Below are 15,175 nucleotides of genomic sequence, written 5' to 3' on the forward strand. Positions count from 1 at the left end.
TACAACTTAATAATATAAGCGGATATTAATAAGTTTTGTAATGAATTCTGGCTCATCCTCCGAATATTTTTTTTATTTTGGATTGGTGAAATTAATTTATAACAAAAATAAATTATTGTGTTGTATATAAACCGCAGATTAAATTGTAGAATTAACAACCAAAATACAATTCTATAATCTTAAATTTAAAATAAAACGTAAAAAATTAACTAATAATTACAATTTGAAATTTAATGATTTTAGTAAAAAAATAATTCCGCGGTATACCGCGGGTTAAAATCTAGGAATTTATGCATAATCTCTGGACAGTGAATGTAATGGCTAATATATAGGTCAAATAATGAACTTCCAAACTATATATTTTCAACAGGCAGGCCAAATATGATATTCTTGGCAGATCATATGTTTCACTTTCATATAAAAGTATAGAGATGACACTAAGAAAACATGGGTCTATGTATACAGAAGTACCAAACCGAGTAAAATATACATATTTATACCTGAGAGAATAGAAAGGGTTAGTACTCTAGTCCACGGTCACATGTGTGATTGCCATTTTCCTGGATATTATTACATTTGGGAATTAAAGAAAATTGAATTTATCGTCGGTGTTGTCTTGCTTCTAACCTTCATCGTCACAATTAATTAAAAATGATATGCACCAAGTATCTCGATCTCTAAAAACCTAATCGTTGGTTTAGAAACTTTACATTGTTGTTGCGTCATCCAACACATGGTAGCTTTGTTTATGAAGCAACTATTTTCTCAAAATGTTATTTGTCATAACAACTATTTGACAATTTTTGAAGGTTTTTTCTAATATATATACTCATTTTTCTAAAATTCCAAACAATGAATTTAGGTTAGTTTTCAAGAGAAATATGGGAATCTCAATTTTTTATTTTTAACTATAAATTATCACTTAGGACTTTGCATTAGCTTCACAATTGCAAATACCTTGAAATAAGAGTAAAATTAATAGTTAATCAATGGAAATGTATAACAAAATTGGCATATTTTCTAAAGATTTTGTTTTATAATAATTCTGTACAAGATGTGATCATATACTTAAAAATTATGTTTGATGTACATATTGTAGTAAGATAGATGCTTATTTAAAAGAGAATTTTGAAAGAAAAAAAAATCATTCCTAATAAAAAAAGAAAAACCATATCAAATTAATAAACAAGATTTGTTTTTTACTTTCTGCCACAGCCACTAGGTCAAAATCTCTTCACCAGATCAACGTTTCCAAAAACCAAAAAGAAAAAAAATTATTTGCCAACATGTTATTTTTCACCCCTGATTAGGTTCTAGCGATGATTTCGGTTTGGTTTGTTGGGTTTTATGAGAGTTGGATTCCTCATCATTTTGTATGATCTTTTGGGAATGTTTAATCTGTTATTTGAATGTATATTTGTTACTTTCTTTGTTTGTTATTTGAAATGTTAGAAAACTTTTTGTTGAATTTAATAATAATAAAAAATGTTTAATAATATGAAATGTTTTGAAATTTTTATTAGTTAATTATGATATTTAATTTATAAATGGATAACCTATTTAACTTATTTAGTCAATGTGATTTTATTATCGAATTTGATATATAAATTCAATCTATATAATAAAATAATAAATAGGTCATGTCAAATCCGTCAACTAAAATCTTAAACCTACGTGGGTTTGGGTTGGATTACCCATTTTGACGCTCTTATACAAAGGTAATCTCGTTGATCGTAACAATAAGTAACCGTCCGAAGAGTAAATTGAATCCACGGTAAATTACTAATGTTTAATTAAAATTGAACCGAACCGGTTATGTCCGAACTCGGACAAGTTTTGTTTTATCGTGATTAGAAAACATAAAATTTTAATCTCGGTTTAGCTCACAATCTTATACGGAGTACGTACATAAGTGTCCATGCGAAGATAATATATCGATCTCACAGGAGATTTCTATTTTATGAACCTTCCCTAATTTCTTCGTTTATCATAATTAAGGTTGTGGACATTGGATACTAGTACATAGTCAAAAGAATCAATCAAAAAAGTTTTATGTGTACTCAACTTCCCAATTAGTAATGAGGTTTAGTGAATGTGCATATATATGTTGGACTATACCTGTCCTAGACGAATAAAGAATAATTTCTAACTATCTAACTTTTTATCTGCTGTGTTTCTTTAAAGAAAACAACATTGTGGAGCTGAACTGAGTTTTTGCTTGATAAATGATTAGCATGAATAATATATATATTTTTTATGTTATATTTGTATTAGTATAATCACTTTACTAGAAAGTCTAGAATCATGAAAATTGTATGTCATATATTACCTCTCTTTTTTTTCTTTTCTTTTTTTTTGTACCTGTGAGATAAGCTAGTAGTTATCATGTCGACAATGGGATATCTAAAATGATATGTGTATACTTTTTTGAATTTTTCTAGTAAAGGCTATGAGCCTTTTTGGTAGGTCGATCGATATTGTTTAATATTTCTAAGAAAGCAAACATTAGCAAAAGGTAATTTGCAAGGCATTCCAACAAATCCTTACACTTCATGCAATTTCATATTTTTTTCCCTTTTCCGTATATATATAACTCTCTTTTGCATTCTCCTATTCATTAAGTTCCTTTTACCCTTTCCCTCTCAAATCCATAAAACAACCAACCAAAACTTTCACAAACTTTCTTCTATTTTCCAGATATCACTTATACCAAACAAAAGAAATAAAAAAAAATATGAAAAATAGAAGATTAATCTCATTATCTATATCCATAGGTATCGCCCTAATTGCCATTTTAGCATCCAAAACTCTCTTAAAAACGCATCGGCCTGAAGCTTTTATGCGCTCTCCTTTTGATTTTTTACAAGATATCAAGATATTCTTTTGTGGTCACCGTCATCATCATCATCATCATCACCGTCATAAACCTTCGGATACCAAAAAGAAGGTATCCATATGCGAAGATTTCCCCAAGAATATACCTCCATTGGACACGGACACAACGTCATATCTCTGCGTTGATAAGAATGGTTGCTGCAATTTCACGACGGTGCAATCAGCAGTGGACGCGGTGGGGAATTTTAGTCAGAGAAGGAACGTGATTTGGATTAACTCCGGCATGTACTAGTATGTCGTCGTAATCAAATTATTTAGTTACTAAACTTTCAGTTAATATATATATACACATGAAGTAACTGATATGTAATTATTGCATGGCAGTGAAAAAGTTATGATTCCGAAGACTAAACCAAACATAACGTTGCAAGGACAAGGGTTCGAGACTACGGCCATAGCGTGGAACGACACGGCCTACTCAGCTAATGGCACTTTTTACTGTGCCTCGGTCCAAGTCTTCGGTTCTCAGTTCGTCGCTAAGAACATTAGTTTCATGGTAATTCAACTAATCTTACCATAAAAAAATTAACATATTTTCTTAAATAAAATGGAATCAAGGGTGTTTTCTAATATCAAATAGAGAGTGATGCATAATTCGATTTTTCGGTTCGGATTTATTCGTCTTATTAACCATCAAGGATCAATTGAAACCGGTCATCAACTGTTTCGATTTAGTACGGTTTTGATTTTGATTTCTCAGAACCGATATAGCTAGCTTTAATTATTTTGTTTTTAATTTTTTTCAAAAAAGATATTGCTATAATCGGTTTGGTACTTAATCTCTCAGCTTTTGTTCGGTTTGGTTACGATTTATCCGAATTAAGTAAACTATGAAACCAAATCGCTTTATTATTATCTTTTCTACCCGGTTTATGTTGGTATACGCTTCCTTTTTGGCTAAACCGGATTAGATATTCCTAGTTACAAAGCTAAATTAATGTAACGTTGGTGTGATAGAACGTGGCGCCGATACCAAAGCCAGGAGACGTAGGAGCTCAGGCTGTGGCAATAAGAATCGCCGGAGATGAATCGGCGTTTGTAGGATGCGGTTTCTTCGGAGCTCAAGACACTCTTCATGACGATAGAGGTCGTCATTACTTTAAGGATTGCTACATTCAAGGTTCCATCGATTTCATTTTCGGCAACGCTAAATCTCTCTACCAGGTATACATATTTACGGTTTACTATATTGTTGTCTTTGGTTTAATTATACCGGTTTATTAACCAGGGTTACAAGCGTAGGACTGTCGAATAATATCAATGGCGAACCAAGTGAGCCCAGGGTCAAAGGCGGTCAACGGAGCCGTGACTGCAAACGGTCGTAACTCTAAGGACGAGAACAGTGGCTTCTCGTTCGTCAACTGCTCGATCGGTGGCACTGGTCACGTGTGGCTTGGTCGTGCATGGAGACCTTACTCGCGTGTCGTTTTCGTTTCCACTACCATGACCGATGTTATCGCATCAGAAGGCTGGAACAACTTTAACGATCCATCTAGGGACGCGTAAGTGTACAAATTTTTTTGTTAATTAAGGAAGGGTTGATTAATTTATATAAAGTGACATATTGTTTTTTTTTTTTTTTTTTTTTAGAACTATATTTTATGGAGAGTATAATTGTTCCGGTACAGGAGCTGATATGTCAAAGAGGGCACCGTATGTTCAGAAGCTTAACGAGACACAAGTGGCTCTCTTCATTAACACTTCTTATATCGATGGAGATCAATGGTTACAGTTTTCCGACCTTTAAAGTTAAAGCAATAGGAAAGATTAATCTTCAATTCCTTTTGAGTGCATTTGATGAACTACTTTAATTACTAAACACGCCCTAGGAAAACTTGTCAGCAGTGCGAACCATATGAATAAAAGAAGGGGCATAATGGGAATTTAGGTAATTCATTGTGTTTTAAATAAAATAGAAAAAGAGACCCACTCGCACTCGCTCTCCACTCTTTTAAAGAAAAGAAGACCCACTGTCTCTCTCCCCAATTCCATCTCTTCATCTTCTTCTTTTCTTGCATTTTGGTGTTCACATCTCCGAAAAATATGAAATCTACATAGACAATATCCGGAAAGAAAAAACAGATTAGTGGTACATTAGATTCACCATCTTTCAAGTAAGCATATCTACCTTGCCATTGTATTTTTGTAATTTGTTTCCAAGTTGTCTCTGATTTTTTTTTTTCTTGGTAATTTGAACTATATATTGTAGAAGATCGTGATAATTCCGACTTTAGATTTCAACCGATCATCTTTTCAAGTACTAGTTAAGTTTTCAAACGCAAAAGTCTCTTTTTGTGTTTATATTTGAAGGGGAGCTTTGAGAAACTCAAATTCTTTGATCAAATCATCTTTGATTATTCCGATCGCCGATCCATTAGTTCTCCTTATTACTATTTGGTTGTGGTAAATCTTTGATATGATTTTCTAGTTTGGTTGGTATGTATTGGCACCATAAATTCATTATTCACCGTAAATATACCATACATTCGGCTAATACTTTCTTAGTTGCTATCCTTTTCACCAAAATGGTACATTGAATTTTGAACATTGCGTCTTCAATGTCAAATGAGTGACACAGACAAATGACCACATAGCTTACTTTTTTTTCTTAATGATTGATCATCAAATAAAATTCTGCTTGGATTTTGGTCTCATTGTAATTTGTATGATCATAAAGGTGTTTAAAACTCTTGTGATATACGGACGTTGACCTTTATTTAGAGATCGCCTAATTTTTTTTTAGTTGAAAAATATATTAGAGAATGTTGTTGGGAATCATAAATCCACCATTGAATATCCTGTTTATAATAAAACTGAATAAAATTGATGTATATATATATATATATATATATATATATATATATATATATATGCCTCTCTGCCGTCACAAAGAGATTATCTTATCTTATTTTATATAATCTCTTGGGGAATTGGTTTCTGTTTCTTGCAAGTTAGCTCTTTCTTTTTTTTTTTCTCTTTTAAAAAATGGAATCGTTGCGGTTGGAATGTTCAACTGAACTTGATCATATTTCTTGTTGTTGCAAGAAACAAAACTCAAGATATATGGTGATTATTGAGACTTTAACGTGTGACATTTCTTCATATACAAAATAATATACTCTTTACCACCACCAACTTAAGCCTTAATTTTTCATCGGTTGCAGAACACAAAATAATAGAAATTGCATAATTACACGTTATGGAAGAAGCAACAACAGCGAGTTCGGTCCCTCTAGTCAAGGTAATGATCTTCTTTCCTTTTAACTAGATGAAAATTTTGCTTAGGTTTTAGACATTTTTTCCTTGTTCATTGAACATAGATGTGGTACAAAAGAAATTTGGATCAATTGTCTAATTTTCTCATAATCCGCAGAAAAACTAGAACTCTTAAAGATTCAAATACAAGTAAAATTCAAGATATCATTGACTTTAAGTAGGATTAAAGATATGGCAAAGGAAGATTTTAGTTTTTTCTTACATGGCTTTAAGTAGGATAGAAACTATCAAAGAAATAAAAATACACTAATTCTTGAACAAGGTTAAGTATTGTGACGATTTATTTATCACACAGGTCGTGCATGAAGAAGTGACAAAGGAAGATCGTGTTATGGAGAAACAAGAGGAAGATACATCATTTGATGGTGGATTCGTAAAAGTCGAGAAAGACGGGATCAACGCAAATTCTGGTGATGACGAGAAAGCACAGAAACAAGTTTCGACTGAAGGAAACTCAAACGGTTCACACAGAGAACTACATGAAGCGCAAGAAAAGGCCAAAGAATTGGAGCATGAATTGGAAAAAGTAACAGGGGAACTGAAACGGTATGAATCAGAGAACACACTTTTGAAAGACGAGCTTTTATCCACAAAAGGAAGGTTAGATGAAACAGAGAAGAAGCATGAAGAGCATGAAGTGGTTAGAAAGAAGTTGCAAGAGCAAATTTCTGAAGGGGAAGCAAGACATAGCTCACAGTTGAAGTCTTTGGAAGATGCCTTGCAGTTACATGATGTTAAACACAAGGAACTGACTGAAGTTAAGGAAGCTTTTGATGGGTTAGGTCTTGAGGTTGAGAACTCGAGAAAGAAGATGAAAGAGTTGGAGGAAAGGCTTAGACTCTCTGCTGTAGAGGCAGAGAAATTTAAAGAAGTTGAAGAGAAACTGAAGATTTCAGATGAAAACTTCTCCAAAACAGATGCTCTTCTGTCTCAAGCTCTGTCCCAAAACTCTGTTCTTGAGCTGAAACTGAAATCTCTTGAGGAAGTATCTAAGAAAGTATCTGAACTAAAATCTGCTTTGATAGTGGCTGAAGAGGAAAGAAAAAAGTCAACTAGTCAGATAAATGAATACCAAGAAAAGGTTACTAAACTGGAAACTTCTCTGAGCCAATCAGCGGCAAGAACCTCAGAGCTTGAAGAAGATTTGAGAATTGCTTTGCAGAAAGGTGCAGAGCATGAAGATATTGGAAATGTAAGTACTCAACGCAGCGTTGAACTACAAGGTCTGTTCCAAACATCTCAGTCAAAACTAGAAGAGAAATTGAAAGACTTGGAGGCATTACAAGAGAAAAACTCTAGTCTTGAAGCTGCTCTAAGCGTTGCAACGGAGAAAGAGCGTGAACTGTCAGAAAATCTTAATGCTGTGACAGAGAAGCTGAAATCTGCAGAAGATAAACTTGAGAAGCAAGCAAGAGAGATAGATGAAGCTACCACAAGAAGCATAGAGCTTGAAGCTTTGCATAAACACTCAGAGATTAAAATCCAAAAGGCAATGGAGGATTTCAGTAGCAGAGACACAGAGGCTAAGTCTTTGACTGAGAAATCAAAAGATCTCGAGGAGAGGATAAGATTATATGAAGGGAAACTGGCTGAAGCATCTGGTCTATCTCTTTCTTTGAAAGAAGAAATCGATCAGTCGTCAGCAGAGAATGAATTGCTAGCAGATACAAACAACCAGCTCAAGATCAAGATTCAAGAACTTCAGGGATATCTGGAATCCGAGAGGGATACTGCGAATGAAAGGCTTAGTCAGAGAGACACAGAAGCTAAAGACTTGAGTACAAAGTTGAAATTCCATGAAAACCTAATCGAGGAGCACAAAAGGCAGATTCTTGAAGCATCTGGAGTTGCTGATACAAGAAAAGTTGAGCTAGAAGAGGCTCTCTTGAAACTCAAGACTCTCGAATCTACAGTAGAAGAGCTTGAGAAAGTAAATGGAGATTTGGCCGAAGTGAATATGAATCTGAACCAGAAACTAGCAAATCATGGGTCAGAGACAGGCGGTTTTCAGGCAAAGCTCTCTGCTTTAGAGGCTGAGAAAGATCAAACAGTCAAAGAGCTTCAGACAGCTATAGAAGCTCTTACAAAACAGCTTACTTCTGAAGGAGAAAGATTACGGTCACAGGTAGACATATATACATTCTGAAAATCTAAATTTTTCAAGTATTAATGAACCATCTGATCATATGAAAAAATGACATGTTGTTTTGTTGTAGATATGTTCCCTTGAAGAAGAGAAGAACCAATTAAATGAAACATATCAAAGCACAAAGAATGAGCTCGTAAAGCTTCAAGAAAAACTCCAAGAAGACAAGTCTAAATCAGATGCTATGGTATCCGAAATCGGGAAGCTTAGTGCAGTGGCTGCTGAAAAGTTGGTGTTGGAGTCAAACTATGAACAAGTAGCAATACAATTGAAAGAATTCGAAGCTCAGTTGAAAGAAAAGGTAATAATGAGGTTACACTTATGCGATAATATATTGAATACTTGCTCACTGATTGATGATGATGTTTCTTGGCGTTTTTTTCAGGTCGAAAAAGTTGCAGAACTGACCTCAAAATTGCAGGAACATGAACATAAGGCGAGTGACCGAGATGTGCTGGACGAGCAAGCAGTTCAGCTACATAAAGAGCTTCAAGCTTCTCACACTCTCATATCTGAACAGGTTGATGCATCTTTCTTTTGCTTCTTCTAACTTGAGAAACACGTTTAGAATTTTCAAGCTCTTGCGTCTGCTGCTAAAAAAGCAAATTGTGCTTGGTGTATTATTGAGTTCTGATTTTTATGGTGGATTCAGAGAGAAGCGGTTGCTCAGAAGCATTCAGAGTTGGAAGCTACTTTAAAGAAATCACAAGAGGAGCTTGATGCTAAAAAATCTGTGATCGTTCATCTCGAATCGATGGTCAAAGACCTTGAACAGAAACTGCAGGTTGCAGATACTATATCTAAGGTCAGACAATATGTACATAACAGCGTTTCTGTGAACCCCATGTGTCTTTTACTAAACAAATATCGACAAAATGCTCTGTTTATGTCGAAACCAAACTTGCAGGAAACTGAGTCTACTGGAAAAGAGGAAGTAGAAGTGAAATCTCGAGACATTGACTTATCAGTTTCAACTCCAAATCAACGTAAGAGCAAGAAGAACTTAGATGTTTCTCCTTCTCCTTCTTGTTCTTCAGGGCACGTTATGATTCAGAAAGCTGAAACATCCCATCTCATGACATTGAAGATTGTTCTTGGAGTCGCTATTGTGTCTGTCATTATAGGTATCATTGTTGGGAAGAAGTATTGAATCCTTCATGGTGTGATTGTGTCTAGTAGAACATGGGAAGCGGTTTGTTTGATTCTTGATTGTCTCTGGGTTTAGGGCTTTTCATTTATTTATTACTAACCTTTTATTTATTATTTGCCAAGCAAGGCCCAAATAAATGTTGCAAAAATCTGATTAAATTGAATTGTTAAAGTAAAAAGGGAAACTTAAAAAGAAAAGGAAAAAAATAGAAGTTACATATCTCTATAAAATAGGCAAATCGAAAAAGGAAAAAAAGAGAAACCAATTTGGCTTAGGACTAAAAGTTTTGGTTATATATAGACAGAGGACGACACGATCGATCTCAATTGATTTCTGAAACTAACCATGGCGGATCATAACACTCCCTCCTTTGAAGTGTCGAAACTCGACCATTATATAATAGACCAACCAGAAGGTGAAGATTTCGTTGTCGATGCAGAGGTCAAGGTTCTCCGAAAAGGATCTCCTCCGTTAGAGATGTTCTTCTCATCCTCGGTCGATGATTTCGTTTTGGACGACGAAGATTGTCACGAGAAAGAACTACTCTACGAATTATTTGTCGATGATGCTGGGATAGATGCATCCGGGGCTGAGGACTTGCTCATTAACTTGATTTTGTACGTTTGTGATAAGACACAACCGCTTGACCTAAAATTCACAGGAGTTTTCAAGTTGATGGTCGAAGTTAGGGTAAAGTAAAAAACCTGTCAAACTTTTAACTATGCCGGTTTAGAGGAAACCGAATCCCAATAACCAATTGCTACTACGGAGACGAGAAAGCGACGGTGAGATTTGAAAACCAAAAATACAAAGTCAGGAGACGTAGGTAGGGTTTTGTGTCTTGGAAGATAAGCAAAGACTATGTTTTTCCTTTTTTTTTTCTTCTTTACCAACAAATTTGGATTTTCTCTTTTAAAATTTTGTTTTTTGTTTTTTTTTTTTTTTCTCTTTTAAATTTTAATATGTAATAATGAATTCTTCTGTGAAATAATTAATTCTCTCGTTATAATTGCACAAGTTATTTAAAAAAAAAAATACGCGCAATTCTGTGAAATTAGAGCAATTAATACAAATCCAAGAGCAAGTTGTATACTAGAGATCCAAATATATACAAACCGTGATAATATGTTCGAACCCAGAGAGTATTACAAGAAAAATAATAAACAAATAATAGCGAAATTTATACAATAACACTAGAGAGAATAATTCACATCAGATCCACACACACAAGTTCAGAACTCGTCGTAATAAAAAGAAATTCCAAATAATAGCTCAGAAGCAGATGTCAAGGGCACAACAGCAACACATGGCTGCAAGACTACAAAACAAAAAATTCCAAAAGTTAGAAAAAAGAAATAAGCTACTATATATTTGGAGTTTAATATATCGACCGATTAAGGATAATCATGTTGAAGAATATAAAGTTGCGTATAATTAATTTCATGATAACGACTTACCAGCCTTTAAAGAAACCGTCACCCTTAGACTTTGTTTCCACTTTAGCCGGAGCCGCCGAACCATGACTCGGGTCGTTGGTCGGGTAACCAATCGGTGGTGGTGCAGTTGAAACCGGTGGCGGTGGGTTAGCTCCTACGTTTGATAAAATACAAATAGAGTTTACAAATAACGAAAATGATTCAAGACAAGAAAAGAAAAAAACAGAGGAATCTATATTTCTTCTTACCTGCAGATTGGTTGTGATCGTATTGACTCATCTTGGAACGATTAGTGAAAAGAACTTTGATATAAGGTAAAAGATGTTGGGTATGGCTGTGCTTTGTATTGATCAGGAATGATTTTACTCTTTGAATATATTTGTGCAAATGCGTGTCAATGTAAAAATATATAGAGAGAGCGATAAAGAAGGTCGGTTTATAAAAGACCGCGTGGAGGATTAAAATTAAAAACATTAATGATTACGTCCCCAGAATATATTCCAAATTATTATAAAGTATTTTATAACATTCTAATGAGTCATTTATCAAAGTTTCTTTTTAAGCAAATACAATTTATTTCTGTAAAGCAGTTTGGATCATTCCAGACGAAAAGCTTGTTTAGGATATATGTCGACACGTCTCACACGGTCGAGACCTGGTTTTGTTGAATTTTTTGAGAGGAAACGTCATTGAAGCCTCAGTCTACGATTACAAATCAAAATCATGATGTAACATCTGCAAAATTGTACAAGTCTTCTTTGACAACCAATAAAAATAAAAGGGAGAAATGATCATCCAAAAAGTTAATATGACCATGAGATCCGATTTAACACTCTTTTCTTTGCTTCCACAATTGCGTTTGCAGCCTCTTTCCAAGTATATATTTTGCTAAACAACTATTTCTCTCCCTCCTCTACAAACAAGACTCAAGCAGCATTAAGAGCTTCGAGCTGTTTCTTCAGATCTTCAAGGTCATCTTCCTCCTCTGTTTCTCCTGACCCTGAGGCTATGGCTATTTCTTTATCATACTTATCTGCATCTGGAAGCTCCCGAGTAAGCCCTTCAGGCAATGTATCTATACCTAACATAACACAAAATCAATTTAGATAACCGTCAGCAGAAGAAGAAGAAGAAGACTTTCATTTGATTCATTTTCACATTAGAGTCCCCAAGTTGAATTTACCTGAACTTGAGGCAGCTTTTGTAGCATCCTTCTCATTTTCATCGTCCACAACACTTATAAAAAAGACATGAGATACACATCAGATTTCTTGTTGCAAATTTTGATTTTTTAACTAACTAATTCACTGAGTTGTTACCTTATGTTCCACTCATTATCATCATGGAGTGGACCTTCATCGATAGCTATGGATGCATCGGCTTCCATCTTAGCTTTAGCAGCAGCGTCCCTTTCTGGTTTCGCTAGCATGTATTCTTTCTGCATTTTGGGATTTCATTCATGTCATTTCACCAGAACATGGATGGTAACAAAGACGAGTTGAGATAGTTTTGTAGTTGCATTTACTCAATTTACCTGCCGCTCTAGACAAGCTACATTTGAGCATTGTGGATTTGGTCTCATTTTCATGGTTGGGAAAAAATCCTTCAGTGAATTGTAACCCTGTGGGTTCCAGTAACAGGCATAAATTAGTAACTTTTAACTGATTCAAATAATAAATGATTCTGTGATAGACATAAGATGAAGCAAAGCCTCTTACCAAGTATGGAGAAACTTCACCAAAATTTAGTAAGAACTTGAGAGAGTTTTGAACCAAAAGTCCCGCAACAACACCCTGAATTGACAATCAAACAAGAGTCTTAGAACATAAAGTAGGCTTAAATAAACAAAGGCATTAGTAACAAATGTGATAAATACTCAACATAGCTAAATTTTGTTCAACCGTATTATCAGGTGGTATAAAATTACCATAGTAGTTGGCAGAGATGCAGCACAGACCCCTTCCCGCTTAAGTGTCCGTTCATCAATTCCAGATGCCACGACCTACCACAGAAAATAATTAAGAGATTGTTTAGAGGAAATGCAAATGTAGTATTAACAATAATACCCTTGATCACAGAATCCTTAAATTCACCCATATTCTACTGATACAATCCTCAAGCATTAAGGCAGGGTATGATAGGTTAGAGTTGTAAGAGTGATATAAGAAGGAAAAACATTAAACATACCAGGGGAGGTGCACAAGCAAAACAAGCAGTTTCTCCGGGAACCAAGAGCTGTATGTGACCTGAAACAGCATCTTCGGATACACCTGCACAAAATATCACCTTCTTTGTCAGCCAAAAGACAAATGAAAATAAGAACTACATATAATTATTAGCTTTCTACTATTTTACCTGACTCCATCCATGTTTGACGTAACTCATTGCAAGCCTATACATCAAAAGAATAAACCTAAATCAGAAACAATCTAGAACTTTTTATACAATTTTCATTCATAAATAATTGAATCATGTAGAATGTAAAATCAAAATGCTCGATGGTGAAGTAAGAACTATGTCGAATTTGTAACAAAAAGGCCTTTTTCGAAAATAGAAGTAACAGCTACCTGGTTAACAGCCATCCTTGCTTCATAGTTATCGACACAACTCAAAACAAGATCCACACCGCTGCCCTCCTTGCTAGGACAAAATGACTTGTTCGTCAAGCTCGACGTGAAGGTTTCAAAGCCTTGCACAGTTGTTATGTTCATTGTGAAACTCTACAAGAAGAAAAACAGAAATAGCATAAATTAATGACTCAAGAATCCTGTAGGTATAAAGTAATAAAACTAACAATTTTCCGCAGTAAATTACCTAGAAAAAGCCTAAGGATACATACATACATCATACAACATAGAACTCCCACTAAATACGTAATGACTCTAAATCGAGCCTCCCATTTGATTAGTTCCCAGTAACTATGATGTAGATGGTCATTAAACTAGTACCAAATGCGTTTAACCTCATCAAGTAAAAAACATACCTCAAGTACAACGTCAGGATTTATTTCTGCAAGGGTCTGGACAGCAGCATCAGTCTTTGTCATACCAACCTACACAGTCAGAATTAGTCCAAAAGATCAGAAGCAATACTAACTGGAACGAAAAGAGGTAACTGAAAACTCAATGAGAAAAGAGTACCTGATCAGGTCGAAAAAAGAGTCTGTTCATGTTAGCTAGTTCGACGGTGTCATAGTCATACAACAAAAGACGACCAATACCACATCTGGTAAGCATCTCAGCCGCAACACTTCCTACACCACCAATTCCCTGTCAAGGAAAAAAATCCATGTATCTATATTAATGAACGCACAAACTTAGTTGTAGCATAGCAGAAGAAGAGAAAGACAAAAAAAAAAGGGAGAGAAACACAGACAACAATGGCGACAGAAAACTCTCTAATTCTCTCATAGTTTTCCACAATACCCATCCGCTGAAGTGCCATAAGCCTACTGTAAGGATTACTATCTACCACCTCCGAGCTTAATTCCTGCAAACAGAGGTTTTCCCCCTTGAAATCAGAAACATTGTACTGAACCAGAAGAATTAGTGAGTATAGGAATAATAATGAAAGACCTTGACTTTGGAACGCCTTTGAGGATTACATTTAGACAGAGTAGCTAGATTTTCAACATGGGATCGGAGCTGCAAATCCAAATAACACAAATATTGGTAAGTGATTCATAAGCAATGCAACAAAGACTAAAGCTTTGACATTTAACAAAATAGGCAGAGCAAGGAAGGATCAGCGAAATTATAATCATGCGATTCGGAGATTCCCAAGAGCCAGATCAATACAAAGATAACTCATAAAACACCAATGCATGTGAAAATTCAGTCCTTTCGAATTATAAGATCCATGAATTCGAGAATTTTGAGTCTAAAATTTCACAAGATTTTAATCAAATAAAAACCCGAAAACAATACCTTGTGAATCGGAGCCGGATCCGAGAGAGATTTCTCGAGGACATCAAGATCATCGAGCAGTGCTTTGAATTCGACCTCCATTGTTCAGCAGCTCTCTTAGGACACGATGAGAGAAATCTAATTCTGCGATGCTTATCTCTGGAAGAGACAAGACAAGACTCCTCCGCAAAGTGTTTGTTTGTTTCACTGCCAAAAACGTTTTTAATGACTTCAAAAAAAAAAAAGAATTAAGGGTTGACTGAGATAAGAAGATAAGAATATAAAAAATACTAATTAATAATTATCACACTGGGCCTTAAGCTTTGGCCCATTTATCATTTAAGTAAGACAACAACAACAGAACAGA

At 34.9% G+C, this 15,175-nt stretch overlaps 4 protein-coding genes and 1 pseudogene across 9 annotated transcripts; 3 read left to right on the forward strand and 2 right to left on the reverse strand.

Annotated features, from left to right (window-relative positions):
- The first annotated feature begins 2,622 nt into the window (after positions 1–2,622).
- Positions 2,623–4,824, forward strand: LOC104754679 (putative pectinesterase 8). Of its 2 annotated transcripts, none has more exons than XR_015586990.1 (5): positions 2,623–3,126; positions 3,220–3,391; positions 3,853–4,059; positions 4,124–4,397; positions 4,486–4,824. XR_015586990.1 is itself a non-coding variant. In XM_010476922.3 (5 exons), exons 1-5 carry the CDS (start codon positions 2,735–2,737, stop codon positions 4,640–4,642), a joined length of 1,188 nt encoding a protein of 395 aa, XP_010475224.1. In that variant the 5' UTR covers positions 2,623–2,734; the 3' UTR covers positions 4,643–4,787. The 2 variants fall into 2 exon arrangements, 1 of the variants encoding a protein (XP_010475224.1); XM_010476922.3 differs by having other exon boundaries at positions 4,138–4,397; positions 4,486–4,787.
- Positions 4,825–4,827: 3 nt separating this feature from the next.
- LOC104754678 (uncharacterized) lies at positions 4,828–9,625 on the forward strand. Of its 3 annotated transcripts, XM_010476921.3 has the most exons (8): positions 4,830–5,009; positions 5,105–5,158; positions 6,060–6,136; positions 6,467–8,296; positions 8,388–8,618; positions 8,703–8,837; positions 8,970–9,122; positions 9,225–9,625. In XM_010476921.3, exons 3-8 carry the CDS (start codon positions 6,095–6,097, stop codon positions 9,465–9,467), a joined length of 2,634 nt encoding a protein of 877 aa, XP_010475223.2. In that variant the 5' UTR covers positions 4,830–5,009; positions 5,105–5,158; positions 6,060–6,094; the 3' UTR covers positions 9,468–9,625. The 3 variants fall into 3 exon arrangements, with proteins under 3 accessions (XP_010475221.2, XP_010475223.2, XP_010475222.2); XM_010476919.3 differs by lacking the exon at positions 5,105–5,158 and having other exon boundaries at positions 4,828–5,009; XM_010476920.2 differs by lacking the exons at positions 4,830–5,009; positions 5,105–5,158 and adding an exon at positions 5,793–5,961.
- A 27-nt stretch (positions 9,626–9,652) lies between these two features.
- Positions 9,653–10,455, forward strand: LOC104754680 (uncharacterized; annotated as a pseudogene). Its single transcript, XR_015586991.1, has one exon. The product of XR_015586991.1 is annotated as an uncharacterized LOC104754680 (transcript).
- A 75-nt stretch (positions 10,456–10,530) lies between these two features.
- Positions 10,531–11,311, reverse strand: LOC104754681 (protein CYSTEINE-RICH TRANSMEMBRANE MODULE 1). The gene is made up of 3 exons (XM_019239239.2): positions 11,152–11,311; positions 10,925–11,057; positions 10,531–10,785 (listed from the first exon to the last, which is right to left on the reverse strand). The coding sequence occupies exons 1-3, from the start codon at positions 11,180–11,182 to the stop codon at positions 10,740–10,742; spliced, it is 210 nt and encodes a 69-aa protein (XP_019094784.1). The 5' UTR covers positions 11,183–11,311; the 3' UTR covers positions 10,531–10,739.
- A 475-nt stretch (positions 11,312–11,786) lies between these two features.
- On the reverse strand, positions 11,787–15,074 carry LOC104754682 (ubiquitin-like modifier-activating enzyme 5). 2 transcript variants are annotated; one of them, XM_010476924.3, is made up of 14 exons: positions 14,830–15,074; positions 14,479–14,547; positions 14,279–14,392; positions 14,044–14,172; positions 13,887–13,955; positions 13,471–13,623; positions 13,259–13,295; positions 13,091–13,173; positions 12,831–12,905; positions 12,622–12,696; positions 12,438–12,524; positions 12,223–12,341; positions 12,087–12,139; positions 11,787–11,978 (listed from the first exon to the last, which is right to left on the reverse strand). In XM_010476924.3, exons 1-14 carry the CDS (start codon positions 14,908–14,910, stop codon positions 11,830–11,832), a joined length of 1,293 nt encoding a protein of 430 aa, XP_010475226.2. In that variant the 5' UTR covers positions 14,911–15,074; the 3' UTR covers positions 11,787–11,829. The 2 variants fall into 2 exon arrangements, with proteins under 2 accessions (XP_010475226.2, XP_010475225.2); XM_010476923.3 differs by having other exon boundaries at positions 11,787–11,984.
- Between the last annotated feature and the right edge of the window lie 101 nt (positions 15,075–15,175).

The sequence above is a fragment of the Camelina sativa genome, chromosome 17 (genome assembly GCF_030686135.1).
Source record: "Camelina sativa cultivar CO46 ecotype springtype chromosome 17, ASM3068613v1".
NCBI lineage: Eukaryota > Viridiplantae > Streptophyta > Magnoliopsida > Brassicales > Brassicaceae > Camelina > Camelina sativa.